General features: G+C 45.9%; 1 protein-coding gene across 3 annotated transcripts in view; it reads right to left on the bottom strand.

Moving 5' to 3' along the window:
• Nucleotides 1-22,286, bottom strand: part of HLTF (helicase like transcription factor) — a 1,760,895-nt gene that overhangs the window by 1,730,537 nt on the left and 8,072 nt on the right. For all 3 annotated transcript variants that reach the window (XM_069618321.1, XM_069618322.1, XM_069618323.1), the window contains exon 2: nt 5,719-5,935. In XM_069618321.1, the coding sequence (XP_069474422.1) occupies nt 5,719-5,935 (217 nt within the window). The remainder of the gene's footprint in view (nt 1-5,718; nt 5,936-22,286) is intronic.

Here is a 22,286-nt window from a genome sequence, read left to right on the forward strand (position 1 = left end):
GGATTGGGTTGCAGTGCACGCAATTGATGACGAAGGGAAGGCATGGCAGGCAATATCTGCAGTGGCAGAGGGATGCAGGCTAACACACCTGACAGATGTGGAGCTGTTTTCAGAAGACACAGGGGAGGCAGAAATTATGTTGGTAATGAGTGTGCGCTTCTGGTTACGCATCACATACAGAGAGGTTGCACAGAAAAGGGCAATGAGGCACCACCAACATTCTGGGAGGAGGATCTGGCCAAGGTACCCGACACTCTATGGACAACAAGTCCCTATGATGTGGGGTGCTTCAAAAGCATAGGTGGAGTGAAGATCAAATTGAAACCTGGAGCAATCTTGCCAAGGGTCAAACAATACCCCCTGGCCAAAAAAGCAGATGAGGGCATTTATGAAACTATCAACGGCATTCTAGTACCATCAGAATCTCCATGCAACACTGCAGTGTACCCTGTGCTCAAGGCCAACGGGGGGTGGGGGGGTCATGATGTTGTATCCAGGATTTACACCCTTTAACAACATTGTAGAGGCAGAATACCCTGTTGCAGCAAACCCTGCAACGATCCTATGTGGCATCCCAGCAGAAGCCACCTGTTTCACTGTCATTGACCTTAAAAACAAATTTCTCAATACCATTACACCCAGATTCACAAAATTTGACCAGCTTTATGTACCGCAATCAGAAATGGAAACACTAGATTACCACCATCTTTAATAGAGTGATACAGATGGATTTGGGGAACTTTCAGACAGAAAGCACTCTTGCAGTACGTAGTTGATATCCTCGTCTGTAGCCAGAGGAAGAGTGCTGAAAAGACTCAGTACACATGCTCACAGTACGAGTGGAAAAGGGGCACAAGGTAGACAAGGGCAAACTCCAGTACTGTCAGAAGGAAGTGCTGTATATTGGACAGTTGATTTCCAAAAATGGAGGCACATTGCCCCAAAAAGATCTCAAACAATCCTACTCCACAGCCTAAATCAATGAGAGAATTACAGCAATTCCTCGGCTTCTGCAACTATTGCAGAGCATGTGTTTTTTACTACAGTACCTACACATGTTCACTTATCACCGCCCTGAAAGAAGCACAGAGAGAGGCAACGCCACTCACGTAGACAAGAGAAATGACTAACAAGCTGAAAGAGGCAATATGCACACCTCCAGTGTTAGGGACCCCAGATTACAAAAAAGATTTGTTTCCGTTTCCTGTTCCATACAACGACGAAAGTGCTGGGCTGTGGGCTTTTTACCACTTGAAGTTAGGGCTGCAAGGGTCCTTCATTGTGTTTTCTACACCATTAGCTGCATTTCCAGAACTGCTTTACAGATGTCCATCACCTTGCTATCTCCTGATTGCGGGCACGACACTGCCTTTTATTTTCCTGAAAAACAAACATCTGCAACCCTTGAATTGGGATTTACTTGTGTGCACAGTGCTTTGCTCTGGCTTTATTCTGTGTATGAGCCCTGTATTTTACCAACTTCAAAGATGGCCGCTCCTTTACTTCCATCGGCTGGCTCTGTCCTGTTTGCAGCTTGGCCACCTGTGATTGGCCACCGACTACCATCTTTACCCAATCAGGGCCACCGGGAGGCGGGACCAGCAACTAAGGCCCAATACGAAGGCCCCTGTCTGATCCCTGTCCGCTACCAGGACGCCACATGACACTAGTGGCACAACCCGACCCTCCCCCAGGTTGCTGCCTCACTCCGCTATGATACTGGACTACCAAGACGCTCTTCCCTCACTTAACATGGGTTAGTTCCCTCTTCCGATTGCCCTCTCTCTCTGCTTGTTCTCAGTTCTCCCTGCTATGCTCTCAAATGTACTTCTTTCTGCACTCACCTCTAACTTCCGATTCATACTGCGAATCTATACCTACTGTGCCTTCACATTTAACTTCTGAAAGTCAAATTTGAGTGTGTTTTGCATTTAACTTTGGCCATTGATTGTAACCTGCTAGCCCAGTGACCATTCCATACCGCTGTGCTTGCATACCCCTCCCACTGCCTCCTCTCTCTACTTACTCATGGCCCTGTCTGTTTCTCCTATCTACTCCAACTGCTTCTCTATCAACTATACTTCCCTTCTCACCAAGTCTGGGAAGAAGTAGTTTAAAAATGATATTTGGCCTCCAACCCAGGTCTCCCCGTTCGCCGACACCTATTCCAGCGCCTCTTCCAGACAGACCCTCACTGATAGCCTCTTTGTCATTCCTTCACCAGATCTATTGACCCCTCATATGACCTCTGTTCTCTGTCCTGTCTCCTCTGCTCCCATTAATGGTGGCACCCGTTGGGAAGTCCTCATGGATTCCTTCGACTCCTCCAGAGTCATTAATGTCTACCTAAATGGCACTGTCATGGTCCAAGGCCCTCAGGCCAATCTCCTCTTCGATAGGCGGGTCCCCCATCTCATCAACTTCCTTTCATCTCTGGCTGTCCCCTCCTCTCCTCCCTTGGCTTCCTTTCCCTCTCTTCCCTCCTCCTCCGTCCCACTGCGGGCTCACTCCACACCTCCGCAGGGCATACCTCTGATGTGTACACCTCCCGGAAGGTCTTTAAGACTGGCAACCTTCTTCATCTTGCCACTCTCAACTCTCGCTTTGCTGTCAAACACTGCTCTGACATTTGCCATCACTTGGAAGAACTGGACCTTGATGTCCTCAGTGTTACCGAGACATGGTTCACGGCCAGCTCTGTCACTTTGACACTCTCCTCCCTGATGGCTAAATGGCTAAAAGATCCTCTCCGTGCCCTGATCCACCTGGCCCATAGGGGGTGTAGCCCTGATCTTTCCTGAGTGGATTGCTGTGCCACTATCATTTCCACTAATATTTACTCCCCTTTTGAATGCCTTGTCTGTAGTCCTCTCCTCCCCTCTCCCCTCTCCCCCCTCTCCTCTCTCCTTGCCACTCTCCTACTGTTGCTACTCTCTACCAGCCCCCCCTGCTCAAACCACCCCTTTTCTCTCTGAGTGGGTAGACCTCTCCTCTTCCCTCCTGGCCTCAACCACTGAACTCCTCCTCCTTGGTGACTTCAACATCCATCTCGATTCTCCCCGCTCCTCTTCTGTGCTCTTTCGCGACCTCTGCGATTCCCTCTCCCCTTCTACCCTCCCCTCTGGCCTGACTCACTCTGCAGGACACACACACTCAATGTCTTGATCTCCTCTAGCCTCCCCCTCTCTATCCCTCAGACAACTCCTCTCTCCTGGAGACTGTTACTTACTTGTTACAGAAGACTTCCTCTGGAACTTGGAACTTTTTGTAGCTTATGCCTACCTGTGGTGCCCTCCAATCTGACTCTGAGACACTTACAACTAGATAAGAATTACATCCCTAAGTGTTAGGCCTCTGTAAAAATATTGCCAAGTATTTACTTACCTTGTGTTGGTTTTGTTTCATTTATTTTACCCGAATGCAGTTTTTACGAAAGTATTTTACTTACCAACGTATTTGTTTCTTGATATTAGCCTGCTTATACGCTTACAATACCTGTAAGGACAGCCATGGGTTTGTACCTAGATATGTGGGTAGCCTTGCACTGCAACTAGAAAAAAAAGCACCCGCAGGTTAACACATGTTTTACACTTCAAGCATTTACGCCTTATAATGTTTAGCCCGCCCACGACGCTCTACGATATATGATATATGATGGTAACCCTCCATTGCACTTATAACTGCTTAGGTTAGCCACTGTAACGCACAGTGTTTATATGCAGGTATCTGCAATATTGCACTTAGTAGACTGTTGGTTAGCATTTGTAGAACTTGGAAGATGGGTAGTAAGACTGTAGAGTTAACCTGTATATTGCGCTTCGAGAATCCCATTATCCTAGTTTCTATGCAAGCCTGTTGGTCCCGCCTTTCTGATGTTCTAGGACAGAAAGTCTATTGCGCTTGGTAGACTTGAGGGTAGCTGGTCTTTAGTGCCTTGAAAAGTCGACACAGGTAGCTAGATGGCTTTCTCTTTCCCACAGAAAATCAGATGACACAGCCACAAAGATAAGCTCCATCTGAGCTTAAGGTGTGCATAAACGCACCACTTTGGTGGACACCTGCCGCAGGCACGGCTATCCATCCATGCACTTTAGAATGCAGCTACCACTATGACAAATTCGGTCTAGCTGCACATAACCGCTTCGCAGCGAAACACCAGACTTGCCTCAACACATCTGCCATTAGAATACAGCGACAACCTACAACACATTTTCGGTTGAGGTGGGTACACATCAACCCTCCTGCACTAGCTATCTGTTGTGACCTCCCTCAGCACCCATCCAGACGCCTGACCTCTTGAAGAATAGCCAGTCCTCCCAAGTCCAAACCACACACACACAAACACCTTAAGCCTCCTCTGAGAACTTTCCCATATCTGGACTTCGATCCCCAAAGGGGTTTCTACCACAAAGCACTTTGAGAGGTCATACAAATGGGAAAAGGAGCTATATAAAATGACTACAATACAATAAATGTTTCTTTACAAATTAAGCACTGTTGCTAATGTTTTGACCTAGATCACCCTTTGATCTCAGTGGCTGTTTGCCTGTATTTTGATCCCCCTGCCATGGCTACCCACAATCCTCAAAGATTAGCACATGCCCAGATCAACTTGGCACTTTAACATGCAAGGTTTGTGCAGCCTTCCAAGGAGGAACCACACGAGGGATTGGTTGCAAACAATATTCCCACAAGCTGTGGATGGGAGATCAGGAAGAACGGTAAATGCCATTTGAAACCACAAACTAGCCCATTGACACTGCTCCCATAGGATATGATGGTGGCATTTATAACACACCTGTACACAAATGTTACTAGGTGTGACAAGACAAGGGGGGGGCACAAGGGAGGACAGAATAACAATCTTACTAGGCCTTGTGTCAGTCAGATCGCGCAAGTGCTTGGAAGAGGGTAGAGGTGACGTGCCAGTGGGGAAGGCAAGGAGGAAGTGCAGTTAACTCACACGTGCAGCCAGCGGGTGGCACATAAGTGCAGAGAGAAGGGACTGTAGGGTTGCAGATACAGACCCATAAGTGCTGGGGAGCCCAGAGGCAAGGGCAACTGGACATGCAGGAGCCTGGGCCAGAGCTCAGAGGGTGATCACTGTATCCAGAGCTCTGGATACAGTGAGCTTCTGGGGGAAGTGAGAAAAGGAACATACCTCTGAGGAGGTGCAGCTGATAGTTTGACTTCTTAGAAATGTCGGAGAGAAGGAGAGGGTGGAGTTGAAGATGACACCAAGGTTAATAGCCTCACAGGAAGAGGGCCCAGAGTGGCCGGCCATAGAGCGAGAGAAAAGGAGACAGCGGGTGTCCCAATGAGGAGGATCTCTGTCTTACAATCATTGGTGGCACACCATTCCTGAATGGTGGCCAGACAGTCTGGTAATAAAGAAGGTGGCTGAGAGGAGCCTGAAAGAGAGCCGAGCGTCATCCGCATAGCATTGAAAATTGGAGCAGAAAGTAGCAATGTGGTGGGCAAGAGGTGCCAGGGAGTGAACACCACAAGTAGGGAGAGCGAGATAGAAGAGAGTAAGGACCCCAGTTTGAGCTGAGAGGCTGTCGGGAGAAAGGAAGTTAACCAAGCCAGGTCCTGATCATTAATACCAAGGTTGTCCCAGAGACGATTGAGCAGGATGGCACGGATGACCATGTCAAAAACAGCGGATAGATCAAGGAGAATGCGAACAGAAGGGGGGATTAGAGTCCTAGTACTTACCACACCAGTGTAGTATCGTAGGCCTACTACATTTCCACGTAAAGTTCCATACAGAACAGCAGAATCTACATCTTCATCAGCTGAAGCAGAAATTGTGTCATCCAAAGATATCAATTCTTCTGGTTCAGGGTTGAAGAAGATATTTGGAGAACCAAAATGCGAGAGGTTTCCGCTTCTTCCATACTGAGCAGACTGCAAATACTTCCAGATGGGACCTCTGAAACAATAAGAAAAAATACATTTAAAAAAAAAAAAAAGAAAAACACACACCAATACATTCTAAATCATACAAAAAAAGCAATAAAAGCACAAAAGCCACTGTGGCTGCCTGGGAGCCCATTAACACTTTGAGTCCCCGTTTTAAAACACATTTTTGCTCATAGGACAGATGTGTAAACTTCCTAACAATCGGGGTGAGGAGGGGGGGGGGTAGAGGGGGGAAAGAGATATATATATATATAAAATATTATATTATACACACACTCCAGACAGCGAAAACCTTTTTTTTTGTTACTGCACTTGGATCTTCAGGAGGGGGCAGCCAGTCAATGGGATAAAAACCAGACACAAAATTCAGCTCCAAATAGGAACGTTAAGGACTGAAACTTAATGATCATTTGTAATACAACATAAATGACCAGAACTATGTTTGTGTCAATGTAAAGACAGCTTGTCTTGCATAAGTTTCTACCTGCAAGATCTACGATTGGCAACTATTAAGACTGCTTTCTAATGGAGCCTGCAAGAGATAGTACAATTTTAAGCAGGCACTGTGTAGATTTTAAGGACGAAAAGCTTGTTCTAGTAATCAACATATATGGGCTTATTTTAGAGTGCACCAGAGCATAACATTTTTTTTTCAAATACACAGTAGACACGTGTAAACATGTTACACCTGTCCGAACACCCTTTTCTACACGCTTGGGGATTTTGTTATTATTGGAGGCAGAGTCGAGGCACGAAAACGGTGTGACCGTCTCAGCCAAGCATTCCCACTCTATGGTCGAAGGACTACTGCTTTGCAGGAGTACAGGGATGAACAGTAGCTAAACCGCCTACTCAGACCCACGTTACTACTAAACCAGCACTAACTCCAAACAAAAGTGAAACAGGCAAAGTCCAAAAGGTATTCCTACTTTACCTCTATTGGTAAAGTGTGCCAATGGCAGGCTAGATCTTCAGACACCAATAGTACCAAAATAAAAGACCATCACTGCACTATAAAAAAATAGGGACTTCAATAAAAACAACAAATGCAATGATCTAATCTAAAAACACTGACGCCCCAAACTTGTAAAAGAACCACAGATAATGCATACTATTAAAAAATAAAAAGGGCACTCAGGATTGATTAAAGGTGTAGAGGCAAAAGATTTCAGCCGCAATGTCAGTGTTCAAGTATTGTTTTATTTTTAAATATTATTAGTATTTTGAAAACGTACAGATTTATCAAACAAGGCATAACTTAAATGAGAATGTCTCACAACTAGCTGGCGCACTGAACTCCAAACATAAGCTGCATGTGACTATTAATATTTCCCCAGAATGTCCCCAATTTCGGGCAACTCCACCAAATATGCATCCAGTACCCCACTCCTCCACATTTCCTCCAACAACTGGGAGGCCGAGGGGTATATCTGGTATAAGCATACCGGGGTGTAGTGCCACTGAGTAACAAAGTTGTACCAGAACTCCCTGATCTGTATGGTGGCCTGTGCCAGTTTAGGTAGATCTTTCCATAAGTGTTCCCACTCTTCCTCCAAGACATGTTCACCCAGCAAGTTTTCCCACTTAACTAAATACTTTAGTGTTGAGCCCTTCTCCAACAACCACCCCATGAAAGTTGGAGAGAAGGGGTTTGTCCCCTGCATTTATTGTTAGGAATTTCTCAAAGCAGTTAATGGGTCTGGCCGCGGCTGCCCTATTCGTCAGAGCCAACAACCAGTGCCGGAGCTGGTAGTATGGAAGTCGGTCACCCTCAGTCAGTCTGAGCTCTGCCTTACACCGAGTGAAGGGCGTGATCTCCTCCCCCTGGAACATATCCCCGAGTTTTGTGCAGCCCGCATCTTCCAGCAGGAAAAGGCACCTTGCTCCCTTCCTGGGGTAAATTGGTGGGGGGGTGCCATAGAGGGGCGTGGAGGGGGACGAAATTATGTGAACTGATACGGTTTAGCAACTCTATTCCATGTATCTTCCACTAGTTTTGTGATTTCAGAGAGGTGCATATTCAGAGGTCCGTCCCTTTTGTGTAGCCACAGTACCTCCCCCAGTGGGGCCCAAACCACTGCCCTATCCATTTTTATCCACCTCTTATTTGCGTCATCCTCGTGTCAATCCTTGATTACTCCAAGTTGAGTACCCCAGTTAAATACTTGAAAATTCAGCAGACCCAATCCACCTTTGTGTGTTATCAATGCCTTCAGTGCATGGTATGGGGGGGGGGGGGGGGTTGTTGTTCCAAATGTAGGATGTAAATAGCTTATTCAGTGTGTGAAAAAAAGGTTGTGGGAACGGGATCGTGAGGGCCTTGAAAAAGTATAGGATCCGGGGGGGGGGGGAGGACTACCATTTTAACTACATTCACCCGCCCCAACCACGATCATAATGGAACACAGGCACGCAATTGCTGCTTAAATTGTGTCAACAATGGCTATTAGTTTGCCCTGTATAGCCCTTGTAGTGTCAGCAGCAAGGTGACACCTAATAGCTTGATGCCCCCTTGTACCCAGCAGAAGTGCGTCGTCAGTTTAACAAGTTGGAGTTGCTCTCCTTTCAGGGAAAGGTTCAATATTTCAAGTTTCGATACATTGACTTTAAGGCCTGCCACCTTCCGAATGCCTCAATTTCACTGAGCATCCCTGGAGACCGTTTCCCGGGTCCGTTAGGTTAAAGAGCATACCGTCAGCATATGCCATCACTATGTTCTTTCTTGCAAAAAGGGATCCTGTGAATCATTGGGCTTATCCGCAGTTTAATCAAAAAGGGTTCAAGATGTATGGCACACAATAGTGAGGAGAGGGGACATTCCTGTTTAGTGCCCCTCTGCATCATGATCGGCTGAGAGATACAGCCATTAATCAGGAGGCGGGCCATCGGCCGAAAGTAGATCGCCCGGACCTTGTTTATTTATGCTGCCTTGAATCCCATCTCCCCCATTGTACTAAACAAGAAGGACCACTCCACCCAGCATCTAACGAAAGCAGAATAGTCTGGTCCCCTTTTTAAAAAAATCTTTTCAATATGTCATTGACATGCCCTTCGAATGTTTTCATGCGCCTGCCTCTACCGAATGAACCCAGGTTGGTCATGGTGAATGGGTTTTGGTAAGAGGATCTCCAGTCTATTGGCTAGTACCTTTGTGCATATCTTTGCCTCTATATTTATAAGGGCAATGGGTCGATATCATCCTCACTGTGCAGGGTCTTTGGCCGGTTTAGGAAAAAGAACCACCTTGGCCTCTTCCATTGTATGGGTTATGGTACCACTATCCCCGAAGGAGCTGAACAAGCAGGTGAGCTTGGGCGTGAGGATCTGATGGTATGTCTTACAGAATAATGCCGAGAAGCAGTCCGGGCACGGGGATTTGTTCAAAGCGAGATTTTTAATAACATGAAGCACCTCCTCTGTTGTATTGTCCGCTTCCAGTCCCTCCCTCTCGCCTGGGGACAGTTGAGACGGCAACATCGAATGTAGGTATACCATATGTGCAGAGTGCTCCGATAATCCTGAGCACTCTACACATATGGTATACCTACATACGGCTTCACTGTCCCAACAGTTTGTTGACTTTTACTCTGCGCTATATAGATCAGATAATAGACAAAAAGATCTGCAATGTCCTGAGCAGTGTTTACCCTAACCCCTTGGGGTGTCACAATCCCAATCGTCTGCTCTGCCTGCTTTTGTTTAAGTTGTCTGGCCAAACGTCTATCAGCCTTATTGGCCTTCACATGGTATCGGCGGTTTAGTGAAAGGAGGTCCTTCTCCACCTTTTGCGCCTGAAGGAGATCTAGTTTCCATCTGGCAGTCCGGTAAACCCTTTGCAATTTATGGCTGGAATTAGAGGACATTTTTACCAGTATTGTCCTATCTTTCCAGTTCTGCCACTACGCCCGCAGTTGTTTCCGCCGCTGTGCTTGGAGAGCTAATTGAAAAGGGGGGTCCTGGGAGTCTCTCTGCCAGACATTAGTCCTGGTTACGAGAGACTTACCCAGAGTCTTTAGCTCACCATCTTTCACAGAGAAGAAATATCCCAAACATATCAGTCTTTGTCCTGCCCTGGGGCAGTCCAGCACCGAAATGCTAGGCAATTCTCCTCTGAACAAGAGTACCAACAGCATCCCCAGACACGTGTTTCGGTCTGGTTGGACCTCATCAGTAGGGAGGAGCTGTGCCTCTCTAAGAATAGGGAGCAAGGGGTCCATGTCTGGATTCCCCTAGTAACTTAGGGGGAACTGTTAGCTCTCCAAGCACCCTAAGTGTTCATCCCACGAGTATTCTTGGACACATCCGGAGTGGAATTAGTAGCAAAATAGGCCTGGATTTTATTTTCTACTTCCTCTTGCGGGGTCGTATCCATTAGAAGATCCTTAGGGACCCTCCAACTCCAGAAACCCCTCTGGTGGTGCTGGAGATTCAGTCTAAGTGAGATAGGGGCATGATCCAAGAGTGCAATTGTGCATTGGTCAATCTGTGATATCTTTCACAAGAGTATGGTGGTGACCCATATGTAGTCTATATGGGCAAAGGAATGGTGAACATGAGAGTAGAAGGTATAACCTACGTCCTGTCCCAGAAGTGACCTCCAAACATCTTGCAGCGCCAGATGTGTCATCATCAAGGGTAAGGACTGCGTTGGTGGGGCCTGGCTAAACACTACATAGTTGCTTCTATCCCTCCGAGGGTCCCAGGTCATGTTAAAATCCAACCTACCGGATTTCTCCAAGCGTGTGAGGACTAATCTCCAAAAGCCATCTTGGGCTGAGTTTGGGGCGTATATATTGACACTACAGTGAGGGTCATATTCACTTGAATAATGAGGAACAAGAACCTCCCATCCCCCGCCACGTTTGTGTCCATAATCTGCACTGAAAGTTCTTGCCGAAAGGCTATTAAGACCCCTGACACTTTACCCATGGCATTTGCTTGGACAATTAGGGGGTAATACCGCAACTTGAGTTTATTCCTAGCGGACTGTCTAAGGTGTGTTTCTTGTAGAACTAATATATCTGGGCGATGGTTTGTTAGGAACCTCTCAAGCTTCTTCCTTTTCACCGGGGGATTTATTCACTGCACGTTAAGAGTGAGAATCTTTAAGCAGGTGTACAAGTATAGTTCTGGGTTACTCCACCTCGGTCTGGTCATTCGTGGGCCTCAAACCCCCCGACAGCGCCCACATACTCCTCCCTTTAACCTCTCCTACAACTGAACTTCACCCGAACCCCCCCACCGCCCCAACCAAGCACATCCTATCTCCTCCTCCCCTGCCACCCCACCCTGGAGCCAGCCAAACTACCTACATGTTCTTTGGGCCCTTTGCCCGCAGATTCTGCTCGCAAAACAACCAGGGTTCATTTGTGAGGCACCCTGAACCCCTAGTGTGATTCCAAGGATGACATCCTAGTGGTCGTCATCCCCTCGGGCCCAAATTCTGAAGTTGCAGTTCATTAGTTTGAAACAAAAAAAAAATAAAGATAATAGCTTCTGGGGTCGATTGCCTGTGTCTTTAGTTAGTCGCTGTATGTCGGTTACCACATGTCAAGCATCCTGGGGGGTGCAGGCCTCTGCGTTGGTAGAGCCTCCAGTTCCGCTGTACAGGGGACCTCTCCTAAGTGTTGGGCCGCTGCGTAGGTATCAGGCCTTCTTTCACCTTTGGAGCACCATCGTCCTCTTACATGTGTAATGAATGTCCGTGCTGGTGAGGGGGGAGGGGGGGGGGGTGGTCTAGCAGCAGACAGATGCAGCTGTGATCGCTCGGTGCTCTGCGAGGCCGTCACGATCCTTATAAATATCCTTGGAGTTTTATGGTTTGAAACCACACTTACTGCGCCAAACAGCGGAGTAAGTCGCCAACAACTTGCTGCCTTTCCATTGTGAAATGAGGCCTTGAAGCGCAAAAGTGCTAAGGCCTGAAGCAGCATACGCACAGGTGCGCACGCCATTTTGCCCATGCGTAAGTGGAGTCTGGGATTCAGCAGAGGACGCCTCAGCACCTTGAGAGACTGTCTGGGGCAACTACAAGGAGGCGGGTGCAGGACAGACATGAAAAGACACAGCCGGTAAACAGCAGGAACTGAGGTGCTGAGAGTCAGCCGGAGCATGTTTACGTCCCGGCAATCTGGATCTACAGCACCTGGCAGTGACACAGTGGTGGCAGCAGAGTGGCAGTGCCGAACGAATCTCAGTGAATCAGGCGCATTCACCCCGGTGTGCCCGCCCTCCGCCTGGCAAGCAGGGCTCCACAGGGCAAGGAGCTCCAAGGCAATAACACAGAGGTGGGGTCTCTCCCTGGACTATGGCACCCGGTGGTAGAACTGGAGCGGAGCTTGGAGTAGAAGTGGGGCAACAAAACAACCAGCAAGTAAGTGGGGTAACATCTGGGGCCTGCCTGTGGCCATCAGAGGAGAATGGGAGCCTGCAGATGATCTATAATGTTTTAAACTTGTGGCCAGAGGTCTGGCGCGAATTGACTTACCAGGGCATATGGCAGCAGCTGGCACTATTGGTGGCAGCATTGCAAGTGGTGGAAGGACTACTCACACCCCGATGAGGCCTACCGTAAGCATTGAGGCGCAGAGGGGGCCTTCTAACGGAGAGATATGGGGCCACAGCTGGCTGGAGTATCAAATAAATGCATGTTATTCAGCAACCCTGTAGAAGGTGACAAAGAGCTTTGTTACAGGTGAGCATGCGGAGGCCAGGCAGGAGCTGCCCTCTCAGGGGGCCTTAAGACATGGGGTGAAGTAAAAAGAGGAAGAGGTAAACCCTGCCTAGGATGGGTTGGAGGGGGGGGCTATAGCCGACATTGGCCAAGGCGGAAGGGTAGAATAGGGCGCAAACGCCACGAATTGCCTACATGTGAAGGGAAGATGCCCATAGAGGTGGTGCTGGCCATCTGCAAAAAGAGAACCGATGAAGGCTTTGCAGTACCCCATCACAGGGGGGAGGCCTCCTTACCTCCCCATCTGAATATGGCAAAGGACAAGAAACCCGTGCAGCAATGTAAGATAGACCAGTCTGCAACGAGCGGCCTGGCCAACACCATCCAGCATGAAGAGCAATGCCTCTGTACAAAATCTGGCCATTTCACTCACAAGACATTACGGGGGAAATCACAGAGTCCCGGACTTCGGTGGAGGAAAAGATTAATGGACTATCATCGCAGGTGTCCTTTTTGCATCAAGACGTCCGTAAGTAGGCATCAAGAATGGGCGAGACTGAACAATGGATTTCAGACATGGAAGATGCAGCAAGAAAGATGGAGAAACAATTCACAATGGTGTCTGAAGCTTAAGATTTTGGAGAGCAGAGCTAAGGATAGTGAGAGGAGGTCCGTAACCTCTGTATCCTGGGGCTGCCGGAGAAAGAGGAGGGACCCATCATGTAACTTTTCCTGAAGCAATGGCTGGTGGAACACATGGCTCCAAATAAACTCTCCAATTTGTTTTCTGTCGAGCAGGCTCATTGGATGCCTACGGGAAGACCAGTGCCGGGAGCCCACCCACAGACAGTCATAGCAATGCTCTTACATTTTTGATAGGGATGCTGTTCTGAAGATGGCAAGGGCAACCGGCCCAATCATATAATGGCTCTCTAATCGGCTTCATTCCTGACTACACGAGGAAGGTGCAACGGGTCAGACAATCCTTCCACTCTATCAAGGGGAACTACTCTCATGTGGCATCAAAAATGCTCTCTTTTTTCCCTTGCAACGGAAGGTCTACTGTAATAAAGATGCAAGCTCAACGGGGTAAAAAGTAGCACACTTTTCAGCTGCGAGAGTAGCACTGTAAAGGGGAGGGGGGGCTCATCCTGATTCTTGCAAAATAAAACCCATAATAAAATTAATCCATAAATACATTGGCACAGACAAGTATAATCAAACTGGTAGGACAAAAAACTGTAATTAGGCCTAAACGGCTTTCCTTTGTAGAAAACGTGCGTTACCATTTTACGTGCTGAAAAACCCACTGTGGCTGGTGATTTAGTGCAGAGTCTTTGATCCCAGGCCAGTGCTGAAAGAAGAAGTACACAATTATTGTTATTTTACGAGGTCATAGATTAGAGCTCGCAGGTTCCACCAACAAGCAATGAATGCATGACCATTTTATAATTCAAAATCACTTATAAAATGTGATTTTCTAATGGAGCCGAAAAGAACCACAGCGGTTTCAAATTGCCCTGTAGTACATTTGGCCTGGAAAAGGGCTAGAATGTCCTTGATATGCAACATTTGTGTAACAGTGCATCCGTGGTTCAAGGCTCTGACGATGACATGGTGGTAAGCGCTTCTCATGTGAACCAGGATGAATGAGGCCACCAGGACAAGTGAGTAAAGTTCTGCTGGTCGTCTCAAATGTTTCAATGAATTAACTTTGTGCTGTGGGAATTGGAGGTCGATTGTGACGTCACATGGTGTAATTGAGGGCGGTGTGGGAAGGTTTGTGGACCCAATTACCAAACAATTTATGCTTTTCTATAAGGGTTCAAAGTACGAACACACATCAACTTTTTGTGGGGAAGACTTTTTCATGTTGCATGATCACGAATGCCAATTATTTTGCATTGTATAGAAGTTCTAGATTGAGGGGCATTTCTTTGACACCACCTTTCCATGCAGTTCTGTTCCGTGATCCATTTGAATTTGCTGTTCCAGCTGTGTCTGGGTCCTGAATAAAACTGCATTACTTCTTGCACCAGCGTACACTCCTTTTTGACTACTTTTTACATTTTTTGGCGAATTTAAGGCAACCACCGATTCATTTTTGGAGGCCCCAGCAGCCTATCGATCAGGCCTGGGAATTCCAGTCGTGCTCTGGCAGAGTGTGGGACAGTGTCCATTAGCCAGTACGAAGAGCTCTAGAACGTAGAGGTTTGAGTTCCTGAAGGTCCACCTGGTCCGGCTCTGCCTTCCCTCCGACAAAGTGCTGGTCTTTAAAAGGGAGACTCCGAGGTCGAGAGAGAGAGAGAGAGTTGAAAAATCTCCTAAAAGGACACACGAGTGTACCCGTGCACAGTAGCGCTAGGGGCAGGAGGGATTATTTTTATGGTGTATAGGACGCACGTTCATTAGTGGTGGAGAGGGCGATAAGACTGTACTAGTCTAATATGTTAGGTCTGCCGTTCCGATAGGGAGCAGGTGGACAGTGGCGCATCTACACTAAAGGATAGGGTTGCGTATCAAATGGCAGACCTTGTTAGACAAGAGTTACACGTAGTTCAGGCAATTGGTATAGTTGCATCATTTTCTTTTCGGGGAAGAATTCTCTTGAGGGACATGCGTGCAAGTGTTTTATAGCAACGGTCTGTTTTTGTGTTGTAAAAGCTTATCATATTATTTGTTTTATGTGGAAAAAAACAGAATAGCCAGAGCCGAAATAACTTTTAAATAGCTGCAATCCTCCCCCCCCCGCCCGACCTTATGGGATTTGCATGGTCACAATACAGATTTGCCTACCTTGGGGTTGAGGTTGCGCTCCAGTCTGCAACAGTGTTGGAGAAAAATTACCAGAAGTACCTGTCGACACTTACTTAAAAATGTCTGGGCTGGGCGAGGCTCCCTATGTCGCTTGCAGGAAGAATCGGTGTTCTGAAGATGGTTGTGCTTCCTGAACTCTGGTATCGTTCGCTCAACTTACCTATATGGCCCGGCAATGACTTTTTCTGAACACCAACCACCACAATCAACACATCAGACTTAAACTGGGCAGATTGACCACTCCCAAGAGAAGTGGCGGTTTTGGCACCCCTGATTTAGCCAAATATTGGATGGTCGCCCAGGCCCAGTTTGCGTCGTACTGGTTCGACACCGCAGACCCTCCTACTCCCCCCACATGTCAGACTTGAACACCAGGCAGTTAGGGAAAGAGACATTAGATCCATGGTTCTCTTCCCCCCCCTAAACTTTGGATTCGACTCTTTGGACCCTGTCGGCAGCACCTCCCTGGCAGTCACAAAAATATGGAAATTAACTGGAGTCTCTTACCCCTTTCATGGTACCTTGCCAGTCTGGAACTTCTTCCCAGATGCCCCCTCCACCCCCCAGTCCATAGTGCGCTATTGGGCTACGGAACTATTCAGGACAGCTTTGATCAGGGCACCTTTGTAGAGTGGCCAGACCTGCCGAGACCTTACGTCGGAAACCATCAGTGTGGCTCCAATATTCAGGGTTCCGAAGATTTCTTGAACTAAAATACCCCAATTTCCCCACTATACCCCCCCCCCCCCCCCCCCGACGACCCTATACTAGCTGCATTTTTAATGTCAACTCCACCAAAGGGAAGGTATCTAGATTACATGCTATACTGCAAGACAAAGCCACCCCTCGGGTGGATATATCGGACCAGTGTGGGAATCGTATGTGTGCACATACTCACAATGTATCATTTAACTCTCGCTTCAAGCTGATTCAATTGAAAGGTGTTACATATATTCCATTACACTCCAATCCGATTATACCGCATGTCATAAGACCACTCACCTAGATGCCTGAGATGTGGGACAGAAAACACAATTTATATATATATATATATATATATATATATATATATATATATATATATATATATATAATCTGGTCCTGCCCACGCCTGAACCAGTACTGGGAAGCAATCTGTACTGCTGTAGCTGAAATTTTCGATATTCCTTTTACCCCGTCTCCACTGCTGTGCCTTTTTCACGACTCTCCTGGGCTGGGCCGAGACTCTAAAAAGCTGATGGGGCTCTGCATGCTTCTTGCAGTACGCTGCATTTTAAAACATTGGCTCTGTCCAGGAGTGCCAACACATGCACAGTAGCTGAGGGCCATGACATGGGCCTCGGATACTGAGGAGGCCTGGTCTGACCTGCAACCATGAAGAAAAGAGCTGGGTTGGGAGGCACTCCAAAGAATCAAAAGTATTCAAGAAAAGTATTTAGGTAGCCCAAAGGGGTTCTTTAACGGTATCTATTACTATGGTACATATATTTCAGGTGCAGGTGGGAGAAACTCGAGGCCACTCGAGGTTCAGCACAAATGAAACAAAGAACACACACCGACTTTTGCAAGTTGGTAACCCTCTGCTGCACTCCTAGTGGGAACTAGTCCCAAGTAGTGTATATTCCCAGTATAGTCCAAAGACCCCGGTAGGGAGGTGTGGGGTATAGAGGGATTCAGGTTCAAACAATTATTGCAAAATAAATAGTTCAAGAAGAGCTAATAGTATGTCAGGAGCTCTAAACATCTGTAAATCTACAGACAAGACTACGTCAGGCTGTGATAAAGGCAGACAGAGTAAGTCCGACATGCAAAATAGCCAAACAAAGACAGTTTATTGTATAAAAATATATTCTTTAGCATACTACTCCTTTGGAGTGTGTTAGTACCATTTGTATTCACAGTTCAGTTTATACAGATCAGTAATTCAAACACAAGGGACAAACTTAAATTTGAGCTGAGTAAATCACTCAAACAAAACCTGTTAGGTAAAGAAAAGCGCATATATATGTAGTATATATTCACATAAAATCATTGGTAGGGGGATTCATATGGGGGGCAATCACCACCTTGGTGTAGCCCCACTACTGAGTAGTTTATTTCACTCTACTCAGGGTTCCTAAAGACACTCCTAGTATGTACTCAGTGCCTACGCGTTTCGGATTAATACAAATCCATCTTCAGGGCAGGACGTGTTTTAGTTTCATCAAAATCCAGTTGCAATTCCTACAAAGTATAAAGGATACACTCATTAGGTCTGGGGGACGTTTGAAAGACTAACATTAAATACACACGCATGAGAGTACATTGAGCTGCTCTTCGTAAGAGACAGAAACGGATCATAATCACCTGTGTGGTTGAAATGATATATAAAAAAAACATTTTGTAAGAATTTGACCCTATAAGTAAAACTATCTTCACAAGGATACTCATGCTATAAGATTGTTGTTACTCACCCAGTCACAAGACAGCGAGATCTCGCCGGGTGCACGGACAGTGTCGAACTGCGTAACCGTGAATGGATCACTGAAAGTACGGAAAAAGGGTCTAGGTAACTAACAACTCGAGATAAATAGCTGGATATTAACTATGACAATGGTGAACATCAAGTCACCATAAGTTCCCAAAGTAATATCTATGTCCGTGAAATCTGAATAAACCTAAATTAAACAGGCTCAAAGAGTCTGTGTTCCCAGTGGAGAGCGTCAGCTGAGATTTCAAAAGCAAGTACTCCAAAAGGGAGAAAGGGGTTCTCAGTGGTCATCCACCTCTTGTGGTTGTCATAAAGTAAGCAACATGTGCATTGGTACTTACAAAGAGCAGCTCGTTTGCTGGACGCTACACTGGAATGGCAGCAGCTCGCACGGGCGCGCTGTTAGTTTCTCTCAAGCTAGTACAGTTGCCATGGCAGCTGCGCGCAGACGCATAGCCGTGCGAGGGCGCCATTTTGGTGTGGGACAATAAGTCCCGTGTATAATCCTTGTGGGTAAAAGCCTACAACCTTGTGTAAAAAGTACCGCTCAACCTCGGAGCAGTGCTACGGTCAAATGCACAGGGAAATAAAGGAAATGTGGAATTAACTTAAAGTCATATCGAAAGAACACGTCGTGACGCGCATGCGCGTACTGTGTTCCGTTGCTAGGGACGCCTAAGCGCTACCATTTCTCTGTATATTTAGGCCCAAAATAGATGAAGAAATGACTTGACCGCTATGTCCGGATGGGTAAGCAGGTTGCCAAAAGGAATCTTACGATCAGGATAATTCGCTAGATGTTACAAATAAGAATCGTCTGTGCCGACAGGCGGATACGGGGGTAAAAAAAGGGAAGGGAGACAAACCCTCAGATGTTGGGGGTGCGGGAGGAGGGGCGCGACAGCAGTGTGAAGCCGCTGGGAGCCCCTACCTCCTGCTATGATACAATCGAACAACAGTAGTCACCAGGTGGACCAATTGTTGGCATGCCTAGGTCTATCCTGTGTGATTGTTGATCAAATTATGCATTCCTGGTCAAACAGAGTTCAAATTAGCTCAGCACTCTACTGTGTCTACGTTAATTAAACACAAAGGGATTACAAAGCTCAATTCGTGTTCCATTTAGGAGATTACGGGTAAAGAAAGGGGAGGGAGAAAAACCCTCAGATGTTAGGGGTGCGGGAGGAGGGGCGCGACAGCAGCGTGAAGTCGCTGGGAGCCCCTACCTCCCGCTATGATACAGTGGAACAACAGTAGTCACCAGGTGGACCAAATGTTGGCAGGAATGCCTAGGTCTATCCTGTGTGATTGTTGATCAAATTATGCATTCTTGGTCAAACGGAGTTCAAATCAGCTCAGCACTCTACTGTGTATACGTTAATTAAACACAAAGGGGTTACAAAGCTCAATACGTGCTCCATTTAGGAAATAACAGACTCCCGGCGTGGGGGCCGTGCACAATCTTTTGTTGGGTCATCACACGTGCAAATAATAGCAGTTCAAATAATTACAATTCAAATAACAGGATCAACATACCCAATGTTATTCACTTGCATCATGAGTAGGTTTACAGTCACATGGACATGGTACTCTATTGTTTTGAATGTTATACAAATGTCTAAAAGATGTTTGCAATTACATAAACACAGTATTCAAGTGTCTCTTACAGGGTCAACACAAATAATATACAGTAACAGATGTATTTTTCTATGAGACATCTCCTGTCAGTGGGGATGTGACATCACACTGAGGGTGAAAGATAGATCCTTGAGCTGGCACAATGTAGTTAAAAACACTGCTAGACACACTGTTAGTGACCCAAAGTATAATCCTCCTTGGGATCAGAGAAAGCACATTAAATCAAATTCACAGTTCATGCCTCTTGGGCTGAGGCAATCCAACAGATCAATCCAAAAAATTTCCCTCTGAAGTAGTCTCTTTTGTACATCGCCCCCTCTTGGACCCACTTTCACTTGTTCAAGAATCATACATTTTAATTGAGCGATCGAATGTCTTGCTTCCTGAAGATGCATCGCCACTGGGGATCTAGGACTTTTAGTTCGAATGTTGGACTTGTGTTCTGTCCAACGCAGTTTTGCCTTCCTTACAGTGATCCCCACATAATAATAGCCACAGGGACATTTAAGGGCATAGACTACATTGGTTGCATCACAGGTGCATGAATGTTTGAGTGAAATGGGTTTACCGGTATGAGGATGGGAGATTCTATTGCCAGGTATGATGTTACTGCAATGCTGACAGTTGTGGCATGGTTGAGTTCCCTTGTATTTAGTTAGTGTCCCTTGGGTCATGGGCAAATCTGCTCTAACTAAACTGTTTCTTAAGGCATTGCTGTTTCTGTAGGCAAAGATAGGTAAACTTTGGAAAAGTGACTGCGTCTGTGGGTCCATTTGTAACATGGGCCAGTTTCTTTGAATTATGTTCCTGATTTTTTGGCTTTGCGCTGAAAATGTGGTGACAAACCATGGAGTCATCTTTCTGGATGTTTCTAGATTTGAGTAGGGAATCCCTTTCAATAGTAGCCACTCTCTGCTCTATTTGAGATAGTGTGTTGGAGTTATATCCTCTTTCTCGAAATTTCTGATGTAGAGATGCAGACTGCTTCCGATATTCTGAATTTTCAGAAATATTCCTCCGGTACCTCAGGAACTGGCTCAGTGGAACGCTGTCAATTGTTCTACAGGTATGAAAACTGGTTGCCAACAACAGGCTATTTCGATCAGTGGTTTTTGTAAAGATTCTTGTCTTCAGAGTATTTTCCTTAACATAAATCTCCACATTTAGAAAATTAATCAGCGACTTGTTTGTCTGGGTGCTGAATTTAATTCTCGGATGCATGGCATTCATCATAGTGAAAAATTAATTCAATTCATCGTCTGGACCTGTCCAGATTCCAAACACGTCATCAATTTCCTTACATAGATGGATAGATGGCTTAGCCACCTCGGCGATGTGAGGATGTTTTCTTCTTCTAGATGGTATATATATATATGTATTTGCGTAAGCCGGGGCCATAGCGGCCCCCATACTGGTCCCTGAGACTTGAAGATAGAATTTCTCTTTAAATCGAAAGAAGTTATTCAATAACACTACTTTGAGTAGTGTCAATACAAGCAGCTTATCAGCTTGACAGTTTTCACTCCTTAGAAGTAGCCATTCCACTGCTTCAAGTCCGGCCTCATGCACGATGTTGGTGTAGAGGGAGGTCACATCCATGGTAAAAAGGGTATCTCTGGTGTTTACAAAATCAACCTCCTTCAGTTTTTTAAGAAAGTGGGTAGTGGCCTGCAACCATCACAGTCTAAGCTCAGAGGTGTCTTGTCCCGGTTCCGTTCCTATACTGCTTCCATCTCAGCGAATATTGATGATGCATCCTCAGTGTCATCTGGCCCCGCTCATGCCTCTAATTAACTCGTACAACGATTATTGCTCTACATATTTTGCTTGTCTCGCCTACTTGCCATCACTGTATTTCAATTGTAATCGATAGTTTAATGTCTGTCAAATATCATATGATGCTCGCTCTCCCGTTGTACTGTCAAGCATACTAAATAAAGTTTTTAAAAAATGTAGAAAAATTCAAAAATAAATAAATAATAAATAAATAATAATCGAATGAGTAGAGGAGTAACTGCTTTTTCTAAAGTACTAACGTACTAACATAGGGCATCTTTGTTAAGGTGGTGGGAGAAGGCCAGTGTGTTCAAGTATTGAGTGCAAGGTGTGAAAGGGTGGGACCTGTGGAGAAGGCCGGAGCAAATGAAAATAGGGTGATTGAGTGAAGTGGGAAGTATAAAATTGATTGAGTTGGTCCGATTGAAAAAGGAGCGGGAGTTTAAAGGTTTAAAATTATAAAGGAAAAGAGGGAAAAAGTGAGAGAAGGATATTTAAAATTAAATAAAAATGTTAAGGTGGGACAATGACATCCTATTGGATGGATGAACCAATTAATCACATGTGCAGAAAATTGCCACAATATCATATCGTCAGAAAATAACAAAAGTACCATTATGAGTGGGTACATGACACTATGGGAAAGTGTAACAAAGAATAGCCCGGGGAGGGAACGCTTGCTAAAGATATTATAGACAGTACGTATTCACTATACACAATGGCAGACAATGGACAGGGACACTTTAGTTTACAGTTTACCTTCATTGATGGCGGGGGCAAGCAAGTGGATTTATGTTTAGGAGACAGCAGGAATACCATTGGCCATGGGAGATATAAAAAGTATTGGCAGTATTGGTCGGAGAGAGAAATGACGCAATATGGCTGGATATGCTGGGATAAGATTAAAGGGATGGTCTAGTAAAAATTTTTATTTCAAAAATAGATAGGCCACATAAAAAAAAAATACTAGCATCCTCCGTTTTAAAA

This window comes from Ambystoma mexicanum, chromosome 10, assembly GCF_040938575.1.
Source record: "Ambystoma mexicanum isolate Mex_15411 chromosome 10, UKY_AmexF1_1, whole genome shotgun sequence".
Classification (NCBI taxonomy): Eukaryota; Metazoa; Chordata; class Amphibia; order Caudata; family Ambystomatidae; genus Ambystoma; species Ambystoma mexicanum.